The 24,560-nt window shown below is 35.6% G+C and overlaps 2 protein-coding genes across 3 annotated transcripts; one reads left to right on the forward strand and one right to left on the reverse strand.

Moving 5' to 3' along the window:
* The first annotated feature begins 2,958 nt into the window (after positions 1-2,958).
* On the forward strand, positions 2,959-5,583 carry LOC113761225 (ubiquitin-60S ribosomal protein L40). Its single transcript, XM_027304108.1, has 5 exons — positions 2,959-3,146; positions 3,287-3,373; positions 3,455-3,557; positions 5,245-5,311; positions 5,403-5,583. The coding sequence occupies exons 1-5, from the start codon at positions 3,044-3,046 to the stop codon at positions 5,427-5,429; spliced, it is 387 nt and encodes a 128-aa protein (XP_027159909.1). The 5' UTR covers positions 2,959-3,043; the 3' UTR covers positions 5,430-5,583.
* A 494-nt stretch (positions 5,584-6,077) lies between these two features.
* On the reverse strand, positions 6,078-10,074 carry LOC113761226 (uncharacterized membrane protein At1g16860-like). 2 transcript variants are annotated; one of them, XM_027304109.1, is made up of 4 exons: positions 9,571-10,074; positions 8,244-8,399; positions 6,741-6,967; positions 6,078-6,646 (listed from the first exon to the last, which is right to left on the reverse strand). In XM_027304109.1, exons 1-4 carry the CDS (start codon positions 9,946-9,948, stop codon positions 6,460-6,462), a joined length of 948 nt encoding a protein of 315 aa, XP_027159910.1. In that variant the 5' UTR covers positions 9,949-10,074; the 3' UTR covers positions 6,078-6,459. The 2 variants fall into 2 exon arrangements, with proteins under 2 accessions (XP_027159910.1, XP_027159911.1); XM_027304110.1 differs by having other exon boundaries at positions 6,741-6,952; positions 9,571-10,073.
* Between the last annotated feature and the right edge of the window lie 14,486 nt (positions 10,075-24,560).

Consider the following 24,560-nt stretch of genomic DNA (forward strand, 5'->3'; position numbering starts at 1 on the left):
GCTTGGGGAGCTGGAAAGGATATGTATATATATTTGGTACATGCCTAAAACTTTTGTCTGCTCCAAGTCTCCGTTGTTCCAAGATTTTGAAAGGATTCGATATGTATTTGCAATTCTTAGTGGCTGCAACTTGGTTCTATACACAGTCAAAACTAACAAACTGACATCTATGTCACTATATATGTTTCTTACTGCGCCTTTTTCTTTGTTTTTTTTTTTTAATGTGGAATTTCTCTCTCTGTCCTCCTTTGATCTGTTCATTTCATTCTGAATACGATGGAACAGCATCTAGTTTTAGCATATTCGAAGTATGTGCTCCAATGAGTCACAGGAAGGAAGATGGCGAATCACACAGCATTTCATTAATTTGCATATGGATATAAATTTATAAAAAGGCAGGTTTCACTGATCATACCTAATTTGCATCCTAAACATTTGAAACATACTACTATATACTATTATTGAAATTTCCGAGGCTCTGAGAAAGTTCTTTGCTTCACATGATTACTTGATGAATATTCATAGAGCATGCACGGTGAAACTATATCATCAGCCTTTCTTTTTTTTTTTTTTCTAGCTAATAATATTGGAACTGTCTAGCCGCCATGTCATAAGCGTATTACCCAAATTTGTACAAGTTCACATGCAAAAAATATACCAACCTCGTGGCACCATATGGCAGTGTTTATAAGACAAATGCTAATCGGACGCATGCAGGAGCTGATCGTCGGGTTAGTCAAAAGTTGCATGGTACCAGTATAATTTAAGGAAAGAAAAATTAAGTAAAAGTTATCGGCTGAGGACCTTAGAGAGTAAAGTAAGTGCTTGAGGAAGTTGACTTTTTTTTTTTTTTTTTTTGGTTGGCGGCTGCATGGAATGAAATCCATCAAAAGTTTGAAAAGGCAAAACCTCCTGGGAATTTCTTTATATCAATCTGCTCTCGAACATCCATGACAATTTTGACAACCCTCGTACGTACAGAAGAGAGAATTATCAACGATCTCCCAAATATTTTACCTTACCTGCTGTGTTTATAATAAGGAGTAATGCCGTCACGTTGCATATGAAGAAGCACAACTGTGAGGGTTTTGATTAATTAGGTGGCAGCGACGGCGTCTCGGTTGACTGGGAAGTCAATTAAAAATTTGGGAAAAAACCGGATTGAAGGTCAACTTGTCCTTCCAAAAAAGAAAAAAGGTCAACTCAGTGAGTCATGTATTCACTCAAATTATCGGTGGTGACGTTAACGGTGAGCATCGGGCAATTGGCAGGGGCAGCTTTTTATTATTAGCTTAATAATCTAACATCCACGAAAATGACATGTTGATGGACAAGAAGACGGTCTTCCCAGAAGTATTTCTGCGATCGAGCAGGTTAGGCAAGTCAATAAGAAACTATTCTGAACGGCTAACTTTTATTGTAGCACCTTTTTTTTTTTTTGGCAGTGTAATATAGGTAAGATGAAAAGTTTGTTGAAGAAATAAAAAACGGGTTTAGAGAATTTCAAGCCAAACAATTAATTCTTTCTCGAAGTGGACCTTTCATTTCTTTGATGTGATAAAAAGTGAATCAAAAGCATGCACGGCAACTAATTATTGATACCAGTATTTGTAGTGCTGAACGACTTTGAGGTCAAATATTTGAAAATTTTTCTAGTGGATTTTTCAAATGCTATAAAAAATTTTAAAAAGTAGTTTAAATTTTTTTAATTTTTAAAAAATATTTCAAAATATATTTTAAAAACTCTACTGCTCTTAAATATTCCAAAACATTTTCTAAAAATATCTCAAAATATACTATAAAAACTCTGCTGCAGTAAAATTTTTCAAAAACACTCCCAAAAACACAGCTAATCCTATCCCCATCAGTAGGAGTTATTTATAATAAGGCAACCTGCTGATTACCATTGCAGAGGCAAAAAATCTTGCCCCTGCTCCTTGTATCTTTGATCACTTCACTCTTTGTCCAGTCAAGAAAGCCTGAAAAAGGCGGGGCTACCTTCCCCGGAAGTAATAAAATGTGATGCTTAAATTAGTGAAACGGAGGTAGGAAAGAAGATGGGAGTATTGAGAGAATTCAGCAATTAAAAAGAGAGGTATATTATTACGTCCTTTCATATGACCATTTCTCCTTTTATTCTTCTCAGAGCGATGGGCCATGTCATCATGCTAAGATCTCGAGGTTGGTTGGAGTCTTGTGATGAGATGTCAACCCGCTTAACTTCCCTCATATAATATAATATAATATAACTGGGTTGATGCTTTATTAGTAGTCACATCACATATATGATATGCTCTTTTATTTATTGTTTAATGCACGGTAACACTTGTCAAGACAGCTGACATCCACCTCTTTGCCATTTCTTCTTCTTTCCAACCATGAAGATCGGGCTTGAAGTGATTAGTTTTATCCATATTCAATTTCCTTAATTCAGACAACTTAATTAATTAATTGGAGAAGCCCAAAGATAATTTTTTGAAGTGTCATATAAATTGAAGGTAAAAATAAAAAATCTCGAAATAACCATTGGCATCTCATTATTACTCTATAAAGAGGGGAAAAAGCGTCTTTTTTATTTAAAGAAAATTTTCAATAATGAATTCTTTTTGACCAAAAATTGAATAAATCTTCAGTTTCGAGCCCAAAGAGTGTAATTAGGTACTGGTGGGATTATGCAATTGATAGGCGAAAAAAATAAATAAATAAAGAGAAAAGAATGGGGAAGTGTCAAAGCATTTTGGGCCCGCTGCAGCATTTTACAAAAGCAAACTTAAGCCAGAGAGGGCCGAAAGCTCTCTTGATTGGATGACAGACCAATACAAGTGTTTATTTCAGTGAAATGAAATGGGCTGAACTTTTGGATTGTTTAAAAAGCCCAAACAAAGCTCATTGATTGAGGAGTGGAGTTAAAACCCTAACTCTCAGCCGCTGCGCACGCTATAATAAGTGTCCTGGCTAGGCGAAACGGCGTTCTAAAAGTAGCGTTAAAAAAAAAAGGGGGAGAGGAAGAGGAGGAGGAGCCGCCGGCGGCAGCTGAGAAAATATGCAGATCTTCGTCAAAACCCTGACCGGAAAGACCATAACTCTAGAGGTCGAGTCCTCGGACACCATCGACAATGTCAAGGCCAAAATTCAAGACAAGGAAGGTAACTCTTGCTTTCATTTCATTCTTGTACTCTTCTCTTCTCTGATATTTTCAGATTTTTTATTTGCTCAATTGTGTAGGCTTTGCTAATAATATTCTTATGTGCTTTCTGTTTCTATATTTAAAAATAAATAAATGAAGGGATTCCTCCGGACCAGCAGCGGTTGATTTTTGCTGGAAAGCAGCTGGAGGATGGCCGTACTCTTGCTGATTACAATATCCAGAAAGGTGATAAATTGTTTTTTTCTTGATTTAGGTCCAATTCATCTGTGCATTTTTACGGGGCTTATTGTGGGAAAATTTTTGCAGAGTCGACCCTCCATTTGGTTCTGAGGTTGCGGGGAGGGATCATTGAGCCCTCTCTGATGGCTCTAGCTAGAAAATACAATCAGGACAAGATGATTTGCCGCAAGTAAGCTTTCATTCTTCTTCTCTCTCTCTCTTTTTTTTTTCCTTGTTTTGGATGATATATTCCTACGGCTATTTTTTGTATTGTTAATTACCCAAGAAATCCTAATGTATTGGTGTTGGGTTGGTCTTTTGAACTTACTTTGGGACTGGATCATGGATCAAGTGTGATCCCACAAAATATTTACTGTTGGCTTGGTATAATAGTAGCTGTCATTTCTCGAGGTTGTTGATTTGGATTATTTGTTGAGAGGCTAAACTGGATTGGAACTAGTTTTTAGGGCAGTTGATCAATGATTGGAACTGTTAAAGCAGTTCCTTTCGTTATCTTGTGGAACAACGGAACAGGGTGTGGTACAAGAGGAAAAAGAAAAAGATGCCAAGTTAATGTCAATCTGGGGTATGGTTCTAGTGGGGCTTCATAAGCTTTAGGACTTTTTTTTTTTAAACCTTTATGCTTCCTTCTTCAACCAATTTTACAGTCTTTTCACCTCACATTAGGACTTACTAATTGACCCTAGGTCCTTTTTGAGTATGCCTCTCCTCCAAGCATTTTTATTGCTACCTGAGGATCTGGGTTGTGTTCGTCATTTTCTTACTAACCTTTTCTGGCTATTCCTCCACTACCTTTACTAATGGACCCTAGCTATTTACTAATGCAACATTCTTTTGCTATTCCGCCACTACCTTTTGTCTGTTATCTGATCGCGTTTTGCTTTCCACTTGTTTTTATTTTGGCACGGGCAACAACGAACTGTTGAAAAGTTATGTCACTATATGGCACATTGATTTCTGTCTTTTAGTTGACCTTGTTAAGATTGGTAAACTCTGTGGCAAAAAAGCGCTTTCTAAGAATGAATGTTAAGATCAATTGTGCATGTCTAAAGTAATTAGCTGTGAAATTTAAGGGCGATCAATGGTGAGAATTTTCCTGTTGAACTTATTCCTTGTTCAATGTGCTATTTTTATGGAGGGTGAGTCTTTTATGAAGTTATCTCTAACTCTTTGCAAGTCAAAATGCCAGAATTTTCTGCTTTAGATCATTTAGCATCAAATTTTGCTGTTGCATTTCTATTTTATTTTTTTTTAAGGATGTTGACCGAATTTAGAATCGTGGAATGCATGAGCTACAGTTCTTCTGTGTGTTGAGGATTTTATCTGTGACTAAAAATTTGTTGGGAAGCTACAAGAAATGGACGTTTGGTTGTCCACAGAATTTATTCCAATTGACTCAAGAAGCAAAAATTTTCTGACAGAAGTTCTTTACTAGTATCATGCTGACACTTGGAAGTATTTTTCCAGTTGTTTGTCACTGCCAATTGTGCTGTATGATATGTTGGTTTTGATTGCTTTGACTTATCAAACTTGATTGCAAGGATATATTCATTGCAACCTGATACACACACAACTGTCAGCCTGTAATAGTTATGCTATGTATGTCTTCGTATGGATCACCACTAGAATTGTTAGATGCAAGTGTTTTATTAGTTCTTCAGTAGCATTTGTTCTTTTGCCAAGTTAATGCATTAACTAATTCAGTCAATCATCCCTGTAATCTGGTCTGGGTCTTCCAAGCCAAATGCAGAAATTGTGTGTTTGCGAAGGTCCATTCCTTCACAACTTCTTAACATTTCTCTCTTAGTATGATAAAGTACTTATTATTTTTTTTGTTTGATTATTTTTTGCATTAGATGCTATGCTCGTTTGCATCCTCGTGCTGTTAACTGCCGGAAGAAGAAATGCGGGCACAGCAATCAGGTATATTACCATGATTTTTCTTCTCTATGATAAAGAATCTGTAATCTGGTTTGTGCTTTTCTGTAACTAATTATATTTATTCATTATGCAGTTGAGACCAAAGAAGAAGATCAAGTAGACATGCTGCAGAGTTCTGAGCCAACGAGTTATATTTGTCTGGTGTTACATCTTTTAGTGCTTGTTTGGATTTACAAAAAATTTTGCGGACAGAGCCAGATATGGACCATTTTGTTTGCTTAACCGTAATCTTGAGGATTTGAATATTCAAGATATCTCTCCGTCACTCCAACACCACCCCCCCTCCCCCCTCTCCCCCTCTTTCCTTCTCTCTTTCGTGTGCTTGTTCTGTGATTCTGCTTGCTGCATGTCAATGTGTGACCCGCTGTGAGATTTCTGCGTTAAGGGATATGGGGAAAAAAGCCATCCTTTTTCGCTCTCTGATGTGTGCTTGTTCTATGATAATTGCATCACAATATATTGTTCTAGCCAAGCTGTGCGGAAAGGAATGGTTATGCTGCCTGAGGAACCAGCTATTTGCCCCAACTGGTTAATCACTTTCAAGTTTACTGCTACACGCGAACAAGGTTTGTCACTTGTCAGTCACCAACTCTGAAGCTTTTGAGAGTTGATAATACTTTGACACCGAATGCTGCTGTTTGATTGCTTGTGCTCCTTAGAATCAAGCTGCTTATCACCTTGCTTTATTTTGTCGGAGAAAAGGATGATTTCATGTCTAATTAAATAAATGACTGATGAGATCATGAGAGAGAGGAAACGTCTAGCTTTCTATACAAGGTCCCTTGGTTTGGTTGGTGGAAAAATTATACAGATTTGAAATATAAGATTCAAATTGCACCATGTCTAATTAATACAAAACTATAGGCTCACGCAAACCGTTATTAAATATCAGTGGTGATAAATATGGACCTGTTTAAAAAGTTAAACACTGTTCCGGTGCACTATCAACTCCTCCTGCCCCTCTCCTGATTCCTGCTGTACCAAACATATAAAGGTCAGATGTCAAATCCAGCCTCCCAGGCCGCTGAAAAATGAAAAACCAGAGATTAAAGAGAGAAAAAAGTGTAGAAAAACTGCGGCAGAATGTAATCCGCTGCTCTTTAATCCTAATCAAAAGGTTGCGACGCATTTCAGTGAGAAGCTGGATCTGCCATATTGGGTGGCCCGAATATCAGTCCATCAACATCCACAGGGAGTAACAACTTCCGCCACAGGCATCCTGTAGAAAGAGTCTCCTGGGGTTGGACAATCATCATAGTATCATTCTGTCTTTGACACATTCCTATCACACTCACAGAGCTGCCTTCTTTTATGTATCTGCCATAATTAGGTACATGGCACTTGAAAAATATGTCTAAGTACCAGAATATCAACAGTGGTAAAACAACATGTCGCGTGAGGAGTGTGTTACCCTTCTTCCAAACGTAACAGACGAGCTTCAGCAGAAAGGTTTCTTTCTATAAGCCATTTCCCCAAGGTAGAAGACAGAACCTTGCATTTCCTGGTTGTTTTTACTAGTCTACTCTCGATGATCAAGGGAATGACTTTACAGCCAGTACCAGCCTTCACCAGAGCTCTGATGCCAGACCTTCTGTCGGTTATGTAGAAGTCAGTTGAATATCTCTGCCAAAAGAAATCCTGAACATATCACTTCACACTTATTCGCTTTAGATAAGTTTATGTATCTGTACGAGCAAGGAGAACAGTAAAGGACAAAGAGGAGTACTGGAAGCTGCTTGTGGCGACAGCAGCTAGAGAAAAGCAATACTTGCATATACCCAGTTGCTCACTCTGGGTATATCATTGGTAGCAAAAGCCAAATGGAAAGGCAAATTTAATGGATATAACGCAAACTTTCTGATCTGAGATTTAACATTGTTAGACTGAGCCAAAAGTCCACTCTGGACGCCCACATAAATAATTGACTTGAAATTACACCTACTAGCCAAAGATGGGCTGCAGTTTGTTGAAATTCGGGTTTACCCAGTAGGCTGTAAAATATTTCTATCCTCTTAGTCAACTAATTCGTGGAAGAAAGTAGGGATGAAGACTAACGAAACTCATCCCAATTAAGCAAACAAAAAGTACAGTGGAAACTAAAATACAAATTACTGATAGGCTGCTATACAGGCTTACTTTTTGGTGATGCAGCGGAGAATGCATACTGAAAGATGAAGAACAAGAAATTGTAGCTAGACGGTGTGGAAATGCCTGGGGAGCAGTGTCTTGCACAATGTGATTTTTTCTTAGCCAGACGAATTTTGAGACATAACTTCAGACCAAAAGGTTAAAACACAGAAATTTGTCTGATTTTGTAAGTTCGAAACAGCTTTCTTTCTGAGAATGCTGCCTTTTTCTTTTAAATTACGAATAGGGGCATGCTTGTGGTTATGCAATAATTAAACTAACACTCACCTCATGGTGTAAGCTGGAATACTAAGCTCACGTTTGAAGTCATTTGAAGTTACTAGAATCTATGTGGCACTTACGAGAGATCCTACAGAACAATAATAGCTTTTGCAGAATTGGGGCTAATAAAGTTGGAACTAAGCCGATGGTAGGGATAAGATGCCAGCATAATCTTCTCAAGCAAGCCAGTTATATAGTAACCAACCAGGAGAGACCAAGAAGTTTCATTGACCAACATCTATGTAATCTTCAGCCTACTGCTACATACATACTGTAGCAGATAGTGTACACGTGTTATAGAATTCAAATTTCACAATTTGGTTCGTTGCTGCAGGAACTTAGTTTAAAGACCAAACAAAATAAATGAAGTGAAACTAATCTATAGGTTCTCAACTCCAAGAATAGATCAACATGATCTATGGTCTCAATTTCAAGGTCAGAGGTCTGAGCAAAATTGCAAATATACGAAATAGCACAGTCAACAGGTAGAGAGAATCAGCCATACCTCAGAATATGCCAGTCTCCACTGGAAGCATGATTTCATATCATCAATGGGTTTCAAACCTGGTTCTTCAAACTCATACAACAAAGTGGATGTGTAGATACATCGATTGACTTTCTCGTATGAAGACTCCAAAGAAACACTTCCGCAGGAGGAAACCTATAATTGTTGAACGAAAAAGTTTGGGACTGGTCAGATAATGCAGCAAAAGGCTGCAATGATGTAGAATGAATTGCTAAGGAGATCAGGCTATGAGTTTAAGTTGATTTGATGCAGCAAGACAAGTTGCCTATGTTAACATGGTATGGACTGTGTAGATGCCAGTAATGCAATTTTGTGAATAGAGCGTTGATGACTCAATGTGCTTAACTTGTGTTCCTCTCATCGCCATTTAAGCAAACAAATGCACTAGACGTCAGAGGAAACTGCATATACCAAAAAGTCATGATCATCAAAAATATGTCTCTTTCTTTGTGCCATGTCTCTGGACAGTTGAGAAATGGAAACCAAAACGGTTCATTTATCTTAAAAAGACATAAATACATAGACGCATAACTTTGAACCAATATAGGCTGGCCTACAACAGGGTTGGACCGAGAATATCCATTTATTAGTTTGGTATAACTAGAACAGGAAGCCTTTGAACGAAGAACCACACATTTATGATTGAGGCACAAAGTATAGGTACGACTTCTGAATGTACTTCGTTAGTGTATCAAGGAATGTTCTTAGAGCAACTACAAGCGCCATCATCTGTTAGCAAGTTAAAGTTAGGCAAGTAATCTATCTATATGCACCTCGCCAGCCAAATTGAACACAAAATTTCGGGTAATAAGAATAACTTGAACAGCGACACCAAAAACCACCTTTACTACAAACAGGAGAAGACCGAATGAACATATGCTAGAAGTAAGTAATGGTTTCCATCTTTACCTAGTGAAATTTGACAAAATGAGGTGGGATTTTGCAAATTTGAAGGGGTAGGTGTGGAAGCGAAGAAAAAAGAACATCTTTTATGCTCTCGTATGTATCCTTGGTCGTTTTTCTGTCTATCTTTTGCTTATCACGAAAATTATGTGAAGGGAAACGAAAACAGAACGCTTGATAATCGGGGTAATGGAGGTTGTCCCGTTTGTGAAGTGAATCAATGCCATGGATGATGCATCCACCTTTTACAATAGTTACTGAAAGATGAAAACTTTTGCGAGGCTGGATCGAAATAAGCTTCTTTTTTTTTTTAAAAAAAAAAAAGGTCGGGAAATAATTGTGGGATACTAAAAGATCAACTTAGTAGTAAGGTAGAAGTAGGAAATAGAATAGCAAGAATTACGCCAGTGAGTTTGACGAGCTGGCCTGGAGCTGCGAGACTGAGATCAGAATCGGGGAAGAAATGGAGGTAAGAGAGAAGGGCCCCATTTCTCCTGCTGCTGCAGCTGCCGCCGGAATTATTGAGAGAGTTCCAAAGGAGAAATGCGGCGAGTAGAGCTGAGAAGCAGAGGAGCACAAGGAAGAAGAGGGCGTTGTGGACCACAACCAGGATGAAAATTGAGAACCCCAGTCCCAGTGTGAACAGTAAGAGCAGCAGGTAGATTGCTGGTGTTGGGATGATGGGATTGCAGCTACCAAAGCAGCCTTGCTCTTCTCCTTCTCCTTGTTGTTCTTCTTCTACAACCCTCGACCCGGCGTTTTTGAAGGGCAAGTCGTTCATTTTTTCATCGGAGATGACAAAATTGGGAGGATTCGGGCCGCGACCACCACCCCCAATTGCTGGGAAAAAGGTTGGAATGCAAGATAGACGTTTTTACCAATGGTTGTACTACTACTGGTAGTGGTAACTGTGGTTTTCTTGGAAGCAGAGAAAGTAGAGTAGTATTACTAGTGCTGGTGGTGGTAGTAAATCTAGTTGGAGGCTTGGAGGACTAAACGGACGTTACCAATAATGCGTTTTTAACTAATAAAAAGGTTTTTATATTTTTTACAAATATATTTTTCAATCTTCCTCTTATTTCATATTACTATTAATTTGCTATAATATATTTTTTTATAAAAATTTTAAAAAATAATAATCCAAATGGATTATTAAGGTAAATGGCATACTGTCTCTGCTAAATTTGGTTCAACCATACGCTACTAAAAGTCCATTAAACCTTCAAAGTCTCTTGGAGAGGCATCCATATACAAGCTATTCTTTTGTGTTTGAGGTTTTTCAAGTCCTTCCATGTTACTACTACGCATTTTCGGATTAAAGCCAAAGTATAGAATAGTGCTTAAAAACCAGACCAGATGCATGCAATCCATTGTCCTTGTTGACTACCCAGTATTTAGAGACTTTTTTTTTTTTTTTTCTGGTTTTGGTTTTGGAAGATTGACTGAGGAGGTCTTACAAGAAAGAGGATTGTTGCGAAGAATGCAGATGGCTATACATCATGATCAGATGATCTTTCAGCTCCCTAAGAGGCTGGCTGCCCTCTTCTTCTTCTTCGTCCTCTTCTTCTTCTTCTTCGTCCTCCAATTTTTGTAGTAAAATTTTCATTTTCAATACCAGAAATCCCACCATCTGTAGCTGCTGCTTGGCTGGTTATCCAATAGACCATTAGATTCCAAGCTGTCCCATTCTTGAGGGGATGTCAAAGAACTGTCTGCCGGCTCCACTACATTCAAAAACTCAAGTGCTCGTCTCCAATTCAAGGTAATCCGGACTAGTTCTGCTGCTTTTATAGCCGTCATCATCTGAATGCACTTGATCACCAGCAGCTCCATATTTTAATGCATCCAGACACATGCTTGGCTGAGTATCGAATAACCGCTAAAGGTTTAATTTCCACATCTGGTTGTTACAACGAAGAAATTAATTTCCACATCTGGTTTAATTTCCACAATGGGAAGTGAAGAGAGTGATGGTGGTTGCTTTTGTTTTCAGTTTTACACTTTTTATTACCAACTTTTGAATGAAATTATATGTTTTGTAGAGATTATAATGGTCATTCCATATATATCACCCCCAAAGGATGTATCTGTACTTTTGCAAACCCGAAGGAAAGTGACTATAATTGTCATGAACCTAAAGGGAGATATGTGCAATTACCCATCTCAATATCTAACAAATTATGACAATAATAGTATCGGATAATTTCATGAATCTCTCTTAAGGTTCCTAACAGTTTCAATTAGTACCCATTAACTTCAAAAATTATCTCTTGCTTTTCCTAATGTTAACTTTATGTAATATTGCCAATATATTTCAAAATATAATGTTAAAAACTTATTTTTGGATTTTTTTTTTAGTGTTTTAGGGAGGGTTACTATATATATATACATACATACATACATTTGCAATTGAATAACCATCATACTAAATGAAACCTTGAAACCTTCATCTGCACAAAATGCAAATTATTATAATAGAACTAGGCAGTATAATTATACAAAATTAGTCACTAATTGTTGCAATTGAATTAATTTTATTTTTTTAATATTCTAAACTTGATGTTTTGGGTTTGACTAAAATATCTTTTACCAATTATTAATATATAGGTCTAGGGTCGCTTTTGTATATATTTTTTATGGATTGAATTATTTTATACATAATATTAATAGGTATTGACATATACTAGATAAATAAAATTTGACTTGAAATTACCCATATAAGTAAACCTACAAAAAATTTTCTTATGATCCCATGCTACCCTTTTTATTTTGTGGGATCGGAACATGCAACCTATAGTTAAAATGAATCCGATGTTAGAAAATAATTAACACATTCCACTAAACCATTTTTTATACCTTTTTTTGGAATATAATTCATTTTCATAAATTTGGACATAAAGAATGCTTCTTAAAAGCTTTTTAGATTTTAATTTCATCTAATAAAAATAATTTATTACTATTATTATACTTTAAAATGTAAATCCGCATATAGCACGGATCACAATACTAGTTATATACCATGGCAGCATCATACTTTGTAGAAGATTATAGCAGTGGAATTATATGCAATCTGGCAGTAGTAATAGGGGTGGAGGGTTTGGCGCGGCACAGCCTTTGAGTCTTTGACTCCTTGAAGATGCATGGACATGTGGAAGTTATGTGGGATGGATGGATCCCACAAATTGGTCGGTCTTTTTGGTCTCGAAGTTCTCGCAATGTAAGGGATCACCTAAATAGTTAAGGAAATGGGGACGCGGCAGACCGGGGGTCCACTTCTCTTTAATGAGAAAACTACTCTACTTTTCTTTGCCTTTCCTCCTTTATTTTGTTCTACACAATGGGTTCGGGTAGGAGATTATTTAGAATTTTTAAAAAATATATTATTACTATAGCATTCTTTTTGGTGTGATGCGTATGAGATACAAAAATAATTAAAAGGATAAAAAAAAAATCTGTTTAAAAATGTGTTTGTAATGTAATCAAAAAAATTTTAACAAATAAACCACTATCCAAACACACTTATGTTAACATTTTCTTTTATTTATTTTTCTACAATTAATATTTGGATTGATCTTGAGTCTTGTGTATGTTGAAAGTGTATCCACTAGCAACTATAGATGCATGATATATGTCACTTAGTTTGAATTTGAATTTAAATTTAAAATTTTGCAGAAAAGGGCATGCACATATATATAACATGCATCAATGTTCTATATTATACATCATGTCAATATATATATATATATAATTTTTAATATTTATTATTACTTAATAGTAATGCATTGTTTAAAATTTCAAAAAAGAAGAAGGTAGAACTAGCATATTATATGGGGATAATTTCAGAAACCTCTCCGGAGGTTCCTAACTATTTCACTGATTTCTTTTGAAGTTTACAAAATTACATTAACTTTCCCTGACAAAAATCTAGGCCCAGTTACTTATATCACATAGTGTGAAATTACTATTATACCTAAAGACATTATGCATTAAAACATCTTACAAAGGAGTGATTAAGGCTCAAGTTAATTGATTCCAATTGATTACTGAACATAATTACGGTGAAGTCCTTAATAAGAAACTGTAACTGCAATTACAAATATGGCGCCAATTGATACATTAATATGACGCCAGTTTTTGGCTGACATCAATAACAAGGACAACAAATCGGTTTTATATGATATGAGAAAAAGGCATCTCATGGAAGAAAGAAAACTAAGAAGAAAGATGGAGAAAATGAAGTCTGAACGTAAGAAAAATTCTATTAAAACTCGTGAGATTGTAATAGTAGCAAAGTGATTTCATAGTTTTAAAGGAGAAAAGAGAGAATATAGAGGCAAATTTTGAGATTTTTCGACTATAAATTGCAAATATCACAATAATATATATAGGTAATCAATCTCTTGTTATTTTAGTCTAATATCATAAAGATGACATGTTTGTTGGCTGATAAATTGCAAAGTATGACAAAAGTTATCGTTTGTTGTATATTGATAATAATGGTTTCTAACTTTTATTAGTTTCTATTATTTTACTAATACAACATGTACAATTACAGAAGGGATATTTATGGGAACAATTTTTCATCTCCCCCCTCAAAATACATTTTTAAGTGTACTTTTTTTTACTTAGACTAATTTTGTTACCAAAACATTTAATCTCAAGGGAGGTTGGGGTAGTGTTGTAAACTTCAAAGGAGGACAGTGAAATAGTCAAAAATATCAGGGATGGTTTATGAAATTATCCCTTTAATACATATATATGGGATAATTTTAGAAACCTCCCTTGAGGTTTCTGACAATTTCATTAACCTTTCCAAAGATTTGAAAAATTACACATACCTCATTTGTCATTTAAAATGACAATACTACCCTTAAATTTTTTAATGAAATCCCCTTGTTTGGTATGCTTATATTTAGAATGACTTTAAAATTATTTTTTCATTCTTTTTCCTTCTTTCTTCTTATTCATTTTTGTTTTAATTTTTTGCCAATAAAATTTTAAAATTATCACTATTATCTCTAGTTTCTATTATAACCAAATGTTGAACTAATGATTTTTTTGATGAGTTAATTTTATATGTAATTCGATGTTTTTTGCTAATCTTTGTTTTCTATTTTTTGGCATTAAAATTAACAATAAACCAAAAAGAAATTGTCCAAAATCACTACTAAATTACGATAATCCCACAATTAAAAAAAATTCATAAACTCTGAATCAATTATTTCAACATTTTATTTTCTATCTTATAAATCTAAATCCATAATAAAATACCATCAAAAGTATCCGATCATATTGATAAAATTATTATTATACTCCATCCGTCCCACTTTGATATTCCTGTTTTCCTATTTCGTCTTTCCCAAATTGTAGTCCACTTTCCAATTGAAGAGTGTTGTTGTCTTTTAATTTCTCTAAAATACCCTTATTCAATGTAAGTTGTTATTACTATAAACTGCCTTATTTAATATAGATTGTTAGTATTGAATATAATCTACCCCATTTAATGCATTTAGATTTTTCAAAACATATTGATATATAAAAAGCCAACTTCATTTAATGACGGGTATTTTAGGAAAATAGCAATCTAAATTTGTTTTTTCAACAAAGTTAATTACTTTTTCTTAAACTGTATGGAAAAAAAACTAAAACTATTAAAATGGGACAGAGGGAGTAGTTGTTTATCAAATTGTAAGTATGAATATGAAAAATTTGGCACCTTTTTCCTTATAATTACATTAAATAATCTTATAATTTTATAGGAAAGTAAATTAATACTCATTACACAAGGGCATTTTTGGGTATTCATTTCAAAATTTGATCAAGTCATTTGTCACTAAAACTATCAAATCAAGGGAGGTATGTGTAATTTTTTAAATTTTAGGAGAGCTCAGTGAAATTGTTAGAAACCTCAAGGGAGGTTACTGAAATTATACCCTTATTTATTAAATGGAGGGTGCCTAATATCATATCAGGTAGCTCGAAAACTCAACCACTCCTCTGACTCACTTTGTCTGGCCTCATTCAATACAAGTTGTATTATGGGAGTGGGACCCCCTTTCTCATGCGTAGGTAATTAGACACTTATCATTACTCACTCATCCTCTATTGCTTACGTACCGGGTACGGGGTTATCGTCCATCTAACGTAGCGCTCCTTTCCGTCCTGCCAAATTGCTATTTTTCACTGACCCCTACCCCACCCGGCCCCACTGCCCCTGTTCTCTCTCTCTGGTTTTTGGTTTTGCCGCTACTAATAGTGTGGAATAGCTGCAGCTGCTTATCATGACACAATCATTTCATAATATTTTCTCTCTACAGCGAAGACCAAAAGAGTGTGGTTAATGGTATTGGCGGCTTCTAATTGAGTAGTCGTTAACAAGAGTAGTGCGGGTTAATATGGTTGCTCTAGATGTGGTTTGAGCGAAGAATTAGTGGTTCTTGAGGTACGAGGTAGTAAGGGGAAAACGTAAGAGAACAATTAATATGCGGTGCTTTTAGGTTTTCCTAACTTGTTAGAAGTGTTGTTGAATTATGCGATGAAATGGTTGATTAATGTGTTTGTTAAGGCAAGTGGTATGGGTACGGAATAAAGTTGCAAACGAATCAAGTCGCTCGCAAGTCGGTTCAATCAAAACTCGACTCGAATTCAATCAAACATCAAATTCGAATTGATTTCGAGTTGATCAAGTCAAATTATCGGATTCGAAGCGGGTATAGAGAAATTCAACAACTTCAGCTCGTAAAATTGCAAATCGACTCGAATACACATATATATATATATATGATTAATTTTTTCTACATTGACAGTGTATATACTATCAGTTTTGAATGAATGACAACTATATAAAACTTGAATTTGAACTTTTGCACATGTATTATGGATTCAATGTGATAATATATATACTGTTAGCGAATATGAGTTTTACTTATTTTAATAGTAAAATTACATATACATTCCTAATATTTTTATTACTTATAAAGAAAAATGACTATTTTATTCAAATTTTAAAAATAAGGTAATTATTTTTTATTTTTTAAAGCTCAAACAACTTCGAATTCGATCATGACTAGACTCAAATTTGAAGTCACGTTCAAATTCGAGTTTTATATTAAAAGTTCATTTAACTCGATTTTGAATTCAAACTTGATAAAATTAAATCAAAATTCAACTCGATTGAATCAAAATTTGAATTGACCCGACTCATTTACAACCCCCAGAAAAAAGAGGTGTGTATTGTCATAGGAAGTACGTACTGCTAAAATCATGTACTGTGGTACTATGTATCATACTTCCCATCATGAATTCATCATTCACACTTGTGATACTATTGGGAGAGAGAGAATGCGTGGGTATGCGCGCGCGCGACGATGAAAAAACAAGATCCAGAAAAAAGAGAGAAACAAAAATGGAGGAAGGTGGGGGCAGGGGAATACCACCGTAGCCGAGGTGGTCGTGGTCATTTCTCAGGAAGTCCAGCAGCAGGGTGGTAGGGTCAGAGTCTGCCCATAACTTTCTTGTCGTGTTATTTTATCATATGTTTAGAGGGAGGGTTTCCTTTCCAAAACCTTGAACGCTTCTTTCATTTCGTTCTTTCTTTCCCCTCGCAAGTCGTAAGTGGAGCAGTAATACGGGGCCTTGATTGTTTATTAATAACCTCCCCACGGACCACAAAGGCCGCAACCCCTCCTCAAAACCCAAACATACAAACAAACAAATCATCATTCATTCATTCCGTTCATTCATGCACCATCAGTCTCTCTCTCTCTCTCTCCCCCTCCCTCCCTCTGTTCCCCCCCCCCCCCATCTCTTCTGGTTTCTATCCCCCTTGAACATAGGCGAGAGTTTTGGGGGATGCAAACAAATCATCTGGCCACGCCAGGCCACCACCAACACAGCCTACCTGGATTCATATGATCATTAGTGCAGCAATAATAAATAGATAGAAAAACGCTCTTTCTATTGGGCGCACAATATAAGTAACTGAATTTATCCAAGCAAGAAAGAAACATATTGGGAGATTTGCGTTTTGAGGGGAATGTTGTCTGGCTCGAGGACTCTTTTTGCTTTGATCAAACAAATTTTTGGTTCAGATCTGTTATGCCAATACCAGATCTCTGATCTACTCATCATTTTCTTGTTGATTTGCTAGAGTCGTCGGACCAGGCTTCATTCCCCCCAAAAGTTTGGGTTCTTCCCAATATTCCTTGCATAAAGATGATCACTTTTCCCTTGTGGATCCAGAGGTAAAAGGCCTTTTTCTCCTTCCTTGGCATACTTTTGAGTTTTCCTGTCTGCAGTTTTAGCTTATGAGTAACTAATTAGCTGCGCTTTGGAGTTGCTTCTTTCTTTCTCATGTATGTATGTATGTCCTGTTGGAAGTCATGCTAACTTTCCTTTCCCCCCTTTTTATTGCTACTATAGTTAGTTAGTTAAGGGCGCGCAGATTGGTGTAATGATAAGGATCTTTGACTCCGGGGAGTACGTATGTATCTATCTGTATGTGAGAGTAGTCGCAAGTGTCCGTCTCTCAAAAAGTTCCTTTCCTCATAATTACCATCTTTTTTCCTTCTCTGTTTTCTACCAGGTTATGATGGTGTTTTTTCATTTGTGTCAGAGATGTATCTAACGGGAGAAGGAACTACAAGTGCCTTTTTCCAGTGGATTTTATGATCCGGATGCTTTTCCCCATTAGATCATCCAGATCCGGCTTCCAAATTTTTAGATACTCTGATTAAAACCCTTCTCTTTGCTCCTCCAACATGCTAGCCTTCTCCGTCTTACTAGGGTTTCTTGGAACTTTTATATTAACCAAAAACACAAAAAGACCAAAAAAAAAAAAAAAAAAAAAAGGTTTCTTGGAACATTTTGGAGCAATATCTCCTCTCGAGTGTCCTTTGTGCACTCACTGCCTGTAGATAATCTCTTGCTGCTGCATCAACTTGGTAGATTTAAACCGTGGGCTGGATTTCTTCTACTAGCGTTTCATAATTCATACAAATGATTAACGATGATGTTTCAATGTGACATGACGTGTCTAAGTAATTTATCAAGTAGGAGTAGGATGCTGTTAATATAAATAGATATAGCACCACTGGTTAGATCTTGTCTGAGGATTCAATGCCACGATCTGTTTGTGTCTGGTTTAACCATTATTTCATTCAAAAGTCTGACAATTTGATCATCTATACTGACTGTAGTTCTCATCCAAGACACCCTCCGTAACATTTCACACCCTCTCTTCTGCATTTTTTTTTGTCCTTTACTTATTAAACATGGCTACAGCTTTTTAATTACTCAATCAATAGTCAATACCAATCTATCGTCTCTTGTATTTCAGGTTGGTGTCAAACATATTTACTACTACCGTTTTTCCATAGTATGTGAACTCTTGGCCAGTGTTCGAAGACCACTGGTTGCTTATTAGCCATTTATGTAGCTTGGTTTTTTGGGAATTCTGAATAAGGTACACTACATTGCGCACAGAAACATGCAATAAGCAGTAGCTACAGAAATTCTCGACTTTCAAGTTTCAAATTTTGACTGCTTAATATACTACTATGTGTATATAATACGTATGTATGCTCCCCCTCCTGTTCCTACATGATAGGAGTAATATAATAATTACGATAAGATGGCTCGTCCTTGGCCAGTTAATCATGCATTGCACCAACAGTTTATAAGCTGTTTAGTTTAGACTTTAGAGGAGGAGTGGGTGCAATTGGGCTACTCATTTATTTAATACTACTAGAGTTGGGATGAAGGAAATGACAAAAGCTATACTGCTGCTAGTCTGCTATGGTTACAGCTAGTACTACTTTAAGACCCCCTGGATCTTAGGTCTAAACATCACGTCTTAATTCACCTTTCTAAATGTCCCTCTTTCTTGTGAGTTCTGAAACTTTTCCGCCTTCACCGCCCCCACCCCCCCCCCCCCCCAATGGGGGGGCTGTGTTGCGGGGTCAAAACATTTTTCTACTACTACGTCCTTCTTGTGCTGCTGTGCAAGTGTGCATCAATATGTCAATCTTCTTTAATCGAGGTACATCCCTTTATCACCTATTTCCTCTCTTTCTTTCTCTCACACAAATATAGACAGGTCTATTTCTGCAGAGTTGACAAATATCTCCAAAAACGAAAAAACAAAAAAATTGGCAATCCAAACGTATAGTTTCGCAAATTGCTGTTAAATGAACAAGTCTGAGCCGCTGAACTGAAAAGCTGAGACTTTTGAAAGAAGAGGTCCTGTATGGTATGGTATGGTATGGTATAGAGACTCTACAGACTCAATAATCAATATGATGGTTTGATTTATACATACATAGAGACGTTATATGTACGAGTATTGCGGTCACAAACTATGGTTTTTTTTAGGTATAACTCACAGGTGTTCGCATCCGTTTTACAGTCTACGACTAATCTTATTCGAGCCGGGTCTGGCTCCTTACAGCGGGAAACTCTTCTAACGTTGTTTTTTCCATTTCCATGGGTTTCAAACTTGAAATCTCGTGGTTAAGGGATGCAAATCCCTTCCACTTGAACCAACATCCCTTGGTTGTCACAAACTATGGTTGATAAACCATCCGAGGCATCAACCAAGGTTGGATCGTGTACCTCCACAGATTGCTAGCCATAGGCAGTGGAGTATATTTTTACCAACAAATTTTACCAGCTTTGCCTATAGGAAGGATTGTGATGATCTCTTGTTAATTCACTACTACTTCCGTTTTAGTCGGGATGCCTCTCATGCTAACTAATTATACTTTTGTTTCATTACGAATACTCACAATACCGTTTTAATGGCACTTCCTCCTCCTCTTTTTTTTTTTTAATTACACTCCCCTTAGATTTATTATTATTATTTGTTGGTGTGAAAAGATAAAACTGCCTTACTTTAACTTGGATTTACAATTTCGTAAAAAAGAGGTAGTTGTATATTGAAATAAAAATTGAGGTATTCTTGTCCAATTCACCTGATCAACAAGTCAAAGGTAATTTTTGACACAAAAAAAAAAGGAAGAAGTCAAAGGTAATGCCTCTTTTTGGAAATCCATTTAACATTTCCCGGTTCCCTGTACAAATACGATCAGTGAACACTGAACAGAAGATGCTTGACTAATAGTAACGTGCTTGGAGTCAACTTGCCACTGCAGCGATTAAGTCATTATTATTAACGTCATAAAGCGGAAAGCTGATACGACAACCAAAAAGGTAGCGTCAGTAGTGTAATGGGAGAAGAAGAGAAGAGAAGAGAAAAAAAAACAAGGAGAGATGCGACAATGAAAAGGATTGTGGCTTGAGATTCGTGAGTGTGAGACTTCATCTAATCAACTATTTCTTCGAGAAGACAAATCTAGGTAAGGAAAAACATGATTAGGTTTCAACTTCTGTGTGTTTGGATAGAATAATATGTTATTTTGAAATAGTTATTGTAATTTTTTTTATATAATATATGTGAGATAAAAAAAGTAATTAAAAATATAAAAAAATGGATTGAAAAATATGTTTATAAAACAAACGAAATATTATTTAAAATAATTTAGCAATCCAAACACACTCGCATCAGCATTTTCTTCTATTCTTTTTCCTGGCCAAAAAAAAGAATTTTAAGAATAAAAAGGTTGGAACAGTCTTTTTCTTTTCTTGCTTGAAAAAGGGCAAAAAAAACCCATAGAGTTGGCACGAGGTGGAAAGCCATGACTCAGTAGTACTATTCGACTTGAGAGAAAATTCCTGTGACGCGAACTGTTCAGTTTTTGAAACTCGTTATTTTTCCCATATTTATGAGTTACTCCCTCCATCCCAAATTATTTGTACTTCTTTTTGGGACATTTCAAAATTGAAAGCATGACCCTTTCATTGACATGGAGGGAGTATGATGGAAGAAGAGGTGGATGGGATGGTTCACAAAATAGAAATCGGGCATAACAAAGAAATGGAAAAACAGTCAACTTCGTCCATAAACTTTTTTTAATGTCTATTTAGTTTCTAACTTTTATTCTTATTCAATTTGATACGTGAACTTACTTTGCTGTTCCAATTAAGAACCTCCATTGCTGTTACCACCTAGAATCAATCTAACTCCTGATTAACAAATTAAACAAAGGTATTTTGAAAATGTCATTCACAGGGTTATCATAAATCGTATAAAAGATCACCAGATAAATCTTTTAAATTGTATAAAAACTCACTAGATAAAACTTTAAAGTTTAATATTGTGATTGTGATTTTTTTACATAATTTATTTGATTTATTATAATCACGTAAGTGACGTTTCCAAAATACCCACGCTTAATTAATCAATTAGAAGTCAGATCACTTTTAAGTGATGCCACCACCACAAAAGTACTTAATTAAAACTGCAAAATAAAAGTGATTAGAAATAAAAGTTAGAAACTCAATTCACACTAGTTAAAAAAAAAAATTTAGGAAGGAAATTGGTGTGCTCGTCCAATGAAATACTAGTAAAGCATAATAACGTGTATATAAGTAACATGATTGAGCTGAAGAGCAATAATTGGATTCCGCTGTTCAATAAGGTTAGCTGACGTGTTATGTGGAGCTAAGGTCAAAGGCTTGTCTCAATCTTATCTGACTTTATGATCCGACAAAAATTGATAAGCAGAAAGGCAAAGTGCCAACATCAACAACATGGATTCCTGTCCTCGTGTGTCTGTGGTGGCTGCTTCCATAGCTCAATTAAGGAATAATTTCAGAAACCTCCCTTGAGATTTTTAATGGTTTCACTCAATGCCTCTAAAGTTTCAATAATTACATAGACCTCTCTTGGTCCAACCAAATGATTAAAATGTCTTTCACTTAATAGTTAATTCATAAAGGGACATTCAAAGTCAAAAAAAAAAGAAAAAACCTTACTTTTTATTATTCTACATGGCATTTCTTAATCTCAGAGAACAATTCCCATTCATTTTCTAATATTCATTTCTTTTTTTCTCCCTCCCTCCTCCTTTCACACTCTTCGCTCTTTCCTCCGATAACCACTCCTCCCTCTCATCAAATATCGCGCTCCTTTGTTGCCAACCACACCACTAACAATTTTTTACTATTTTCAAAATTTATCTATATTTGTTGTCTTCTTGTCTCTTTCTTACTATACAAATTTTAGATGCTTTCTTCTTCTTTTTTTTTTCAATACTTTACTCTTTACAAATGTTAGCCAATTGAAAGTCACCAAATTAACAAGGTGCAGACTGTAAATTTTATTGTCAAAATAGGGGAAGATGAAGAAGGTGGCAATGATACAGGGAAAAAATGAAATTGAGAATTCGAAGATAAAGAATTGACTATTATGTTTGTTAAGCAAAAAAGTCTAGCAATTAAAGAACTCATTAGTTGTAATTAAAGAACTGACTATTATGTTTGGACCTATATTGTTACATAAACCTTAAAAGCAAGAGAGGTAGTTGTAATTTTTTAAATTTGATGGGAGCTCCCTGCAATTGCTGAAACCTTAAGGGAGGTTTTTGAAATTATCCCCTCAATTAATTACCAGCATAATTAAGGAGTTGTTTTTCAATTCCACTTGCAAAGCCTTTTTTATAAGAAGGAGAATCTAATATTCCATTATCAAGAATTAGTTTTTGAATGTTTTACTTTAGATAAATTACAATGCAAGCTGGTTTTAGTAAAGAGCCGATGTTAAAATTAACAAATTGTTTTGGATGTGACAATATTCTCCCTCACGAATTTAAAAAGATAGGTACTATATATATGTATAAAGTATTTCAATAGAATCAAAAGTTTGTTGTTATTTATTTGAGAAAACTCAGAATCTGTTTGGATTGCATTTTTGGAGAGTTTTTTTTTTCTAGAAAAATCATTGTTCCGCTTGTTGAAATTTAACGTATCAGGGGTAAAGAAAAAAAAAAGACAATTAAAAAATGTGTGAAAAAGTTATTATCAAAAAATTTTAAAACTTTTCCATGAAAAGTACAATCCACAACCACAAGGCATTATCATAAGACTCCGAGGACTAGGTAAATGGGATTTTGCATATTTGGACAAAGGTGGCAGTTTAATCATCAAAAATCGTAAGTTATCAAGTTTAACTAAAACTACCATTTGTTGAACAAATATACGGTACTTGCAAAGAAAGGTCGTGAACAGAAGATAAGAAGACCATTTTGCAGCGTTGGATAATGTACACCATTTCTAATCTGAATCATTGGATGGGCAAATTAAAAGGGGAAAAACTGAGAAAATTTTCCAAGTGTATTGCCCCGATCTGATATTAACTTGACCTAATGATTAGTCAGTCATTGGCGACTTACAACAACCAAAATGGTGCCCTTATTTAAAAGCTTTTAGGAAGAGTGGATTTGGTAATTGGTCTCATAGTAATTCATTAGCACGGATTTACCACATCTCTGCCTCAAAGGTTGTGGTTGGAATGTTTTATGGTATGGGGTGGTCCAGTTAGATGTTGTGTTGCTTGGGGTGATAATAAACTGATAATTGAGCGAGACAACTACTGTGGTTTTTAAAAAAATAAATTCAAATACAATGAATTTTTGAAATTTTTGAAATTTTTTTGGTTTTGAAATTCATCTAGGCCTTTTGGCTGTTTTGGGGGGGGGGGGGGGGGTTTGTTTGTTACCAAAGCATATCTACTACATTCTATATGTACAATACAGAAAGCCTTTTTGTTTTTGGTGTAAGAATTTTCCTCTATCAATTCTTGTAATCCTCCTCGTAGCTAATTTTATCACTCTTACCCGACACCTGCATTGATGAACTCAATTCACTGTCGATACAATCACCATAAAGACATTATTACTACTTCATTGCTGCCTTTGATAAATGTCCTCCTTTGACTACAAACAAAACATATACACATATATATATATATATATAGGCAACCTATATACTTGTACTAATATATATATACATATATTTAGTGATTCAATTCAGCTGGTAGGATTTGATGTGCATTCGAAAGGGCACGTCCAATTCAAGGCATGAATGATTGGAAAGGAACAACAACATACACCGCCATCACAATCATGTTGGATGCTTCAGGATTCAAAGCCATCATTTCATGCCCTCTCTCACACAAAAAGTCTTAAAAAAGTGCTCCCTCTAGTGGCCTGACCTCTTAATCTATGGCTGTAAATTTTTTCTTCTCTCTCTCTATCTTTCTTTCTTTCTTTCTTTCTTTCTTTTTTTCAAGAAAAAAGTCTTTCCCTTAGTCAAACGGTGGTGAGTGTTTGAAATAAATAAGAGGTATATGGCTTTTCTTTTTTTTCCTGGTCTTCTTCCCAATTGTATTATTGACGAGAAATCGTTTTGTTATACTGGCACTAAAATTGATGGTCATAGTACGACTGACTGTACAAGGATGGATATCACACTGCGCAACGGCATGAACCAGGAGTT

The sequence above is a fragment of the Coffea eugenioides genome, chromosome 2, assembly GCF_003713205.1.
Source record: "Coffea eugenioides isolate CCC68of chromosome 2, Ceug_1.0, whole genome shotgun sequence".
NCBI classification, from domain to species: Eukaryota; Viridiplantae; Streptophyta; class Magnoliopsida; order Gentianales; family Rubiaceae; genus Coffea; species Coffea eugenioides.

Excerpts from the sequence above, each read along its gene's own strand:
- LOC113761226 (XM_027304109.1), bottom strand. The coding sequence starts at position 9,948 with ATGAACGACTTGCCCTTCAAAAACGCCGGGTCGAGGGTTGTAGAAGAA. Across the intron at positions 8,400-9,570 it reads AGCTCGTCAAACTCACTGGC|GTTTCCTCCTGCGGAAGTGT; the intron begins GTAATTCTTGCT and ends CAACAATTATAG. Across the intron at positions 6,647-6,740 it reads CTGTTACGTTTGGAAGAAGG|ATACATAAAAGAAGGCAGCT; the intron begins GTAACACACTCC and ends TAATTATGGCAG.
- LOC113761225 (XM_027304108.1), top strand. The coding sequence starts at position 3,044 with ATGCAGATCTTCGTCAAAACCCTGACCGGAAAGACCATAACTCTAGAG. Across the intron at positions 3,558-5,244 it reads GACAAGATGATTTGCCGCAA|ATGCTATGCTCGTTTGCATC; the intron begins GTAAGCTTTCAT and ends TTTTTGCATTAG. Across the intron at positions 5,312-5,402 it reads AATGCGGGCACAGCAATCAG|TTGAGACCAAAGAAGAAGAT; the intron begins GTATATTACCAT and ends TTCATTATGCAG.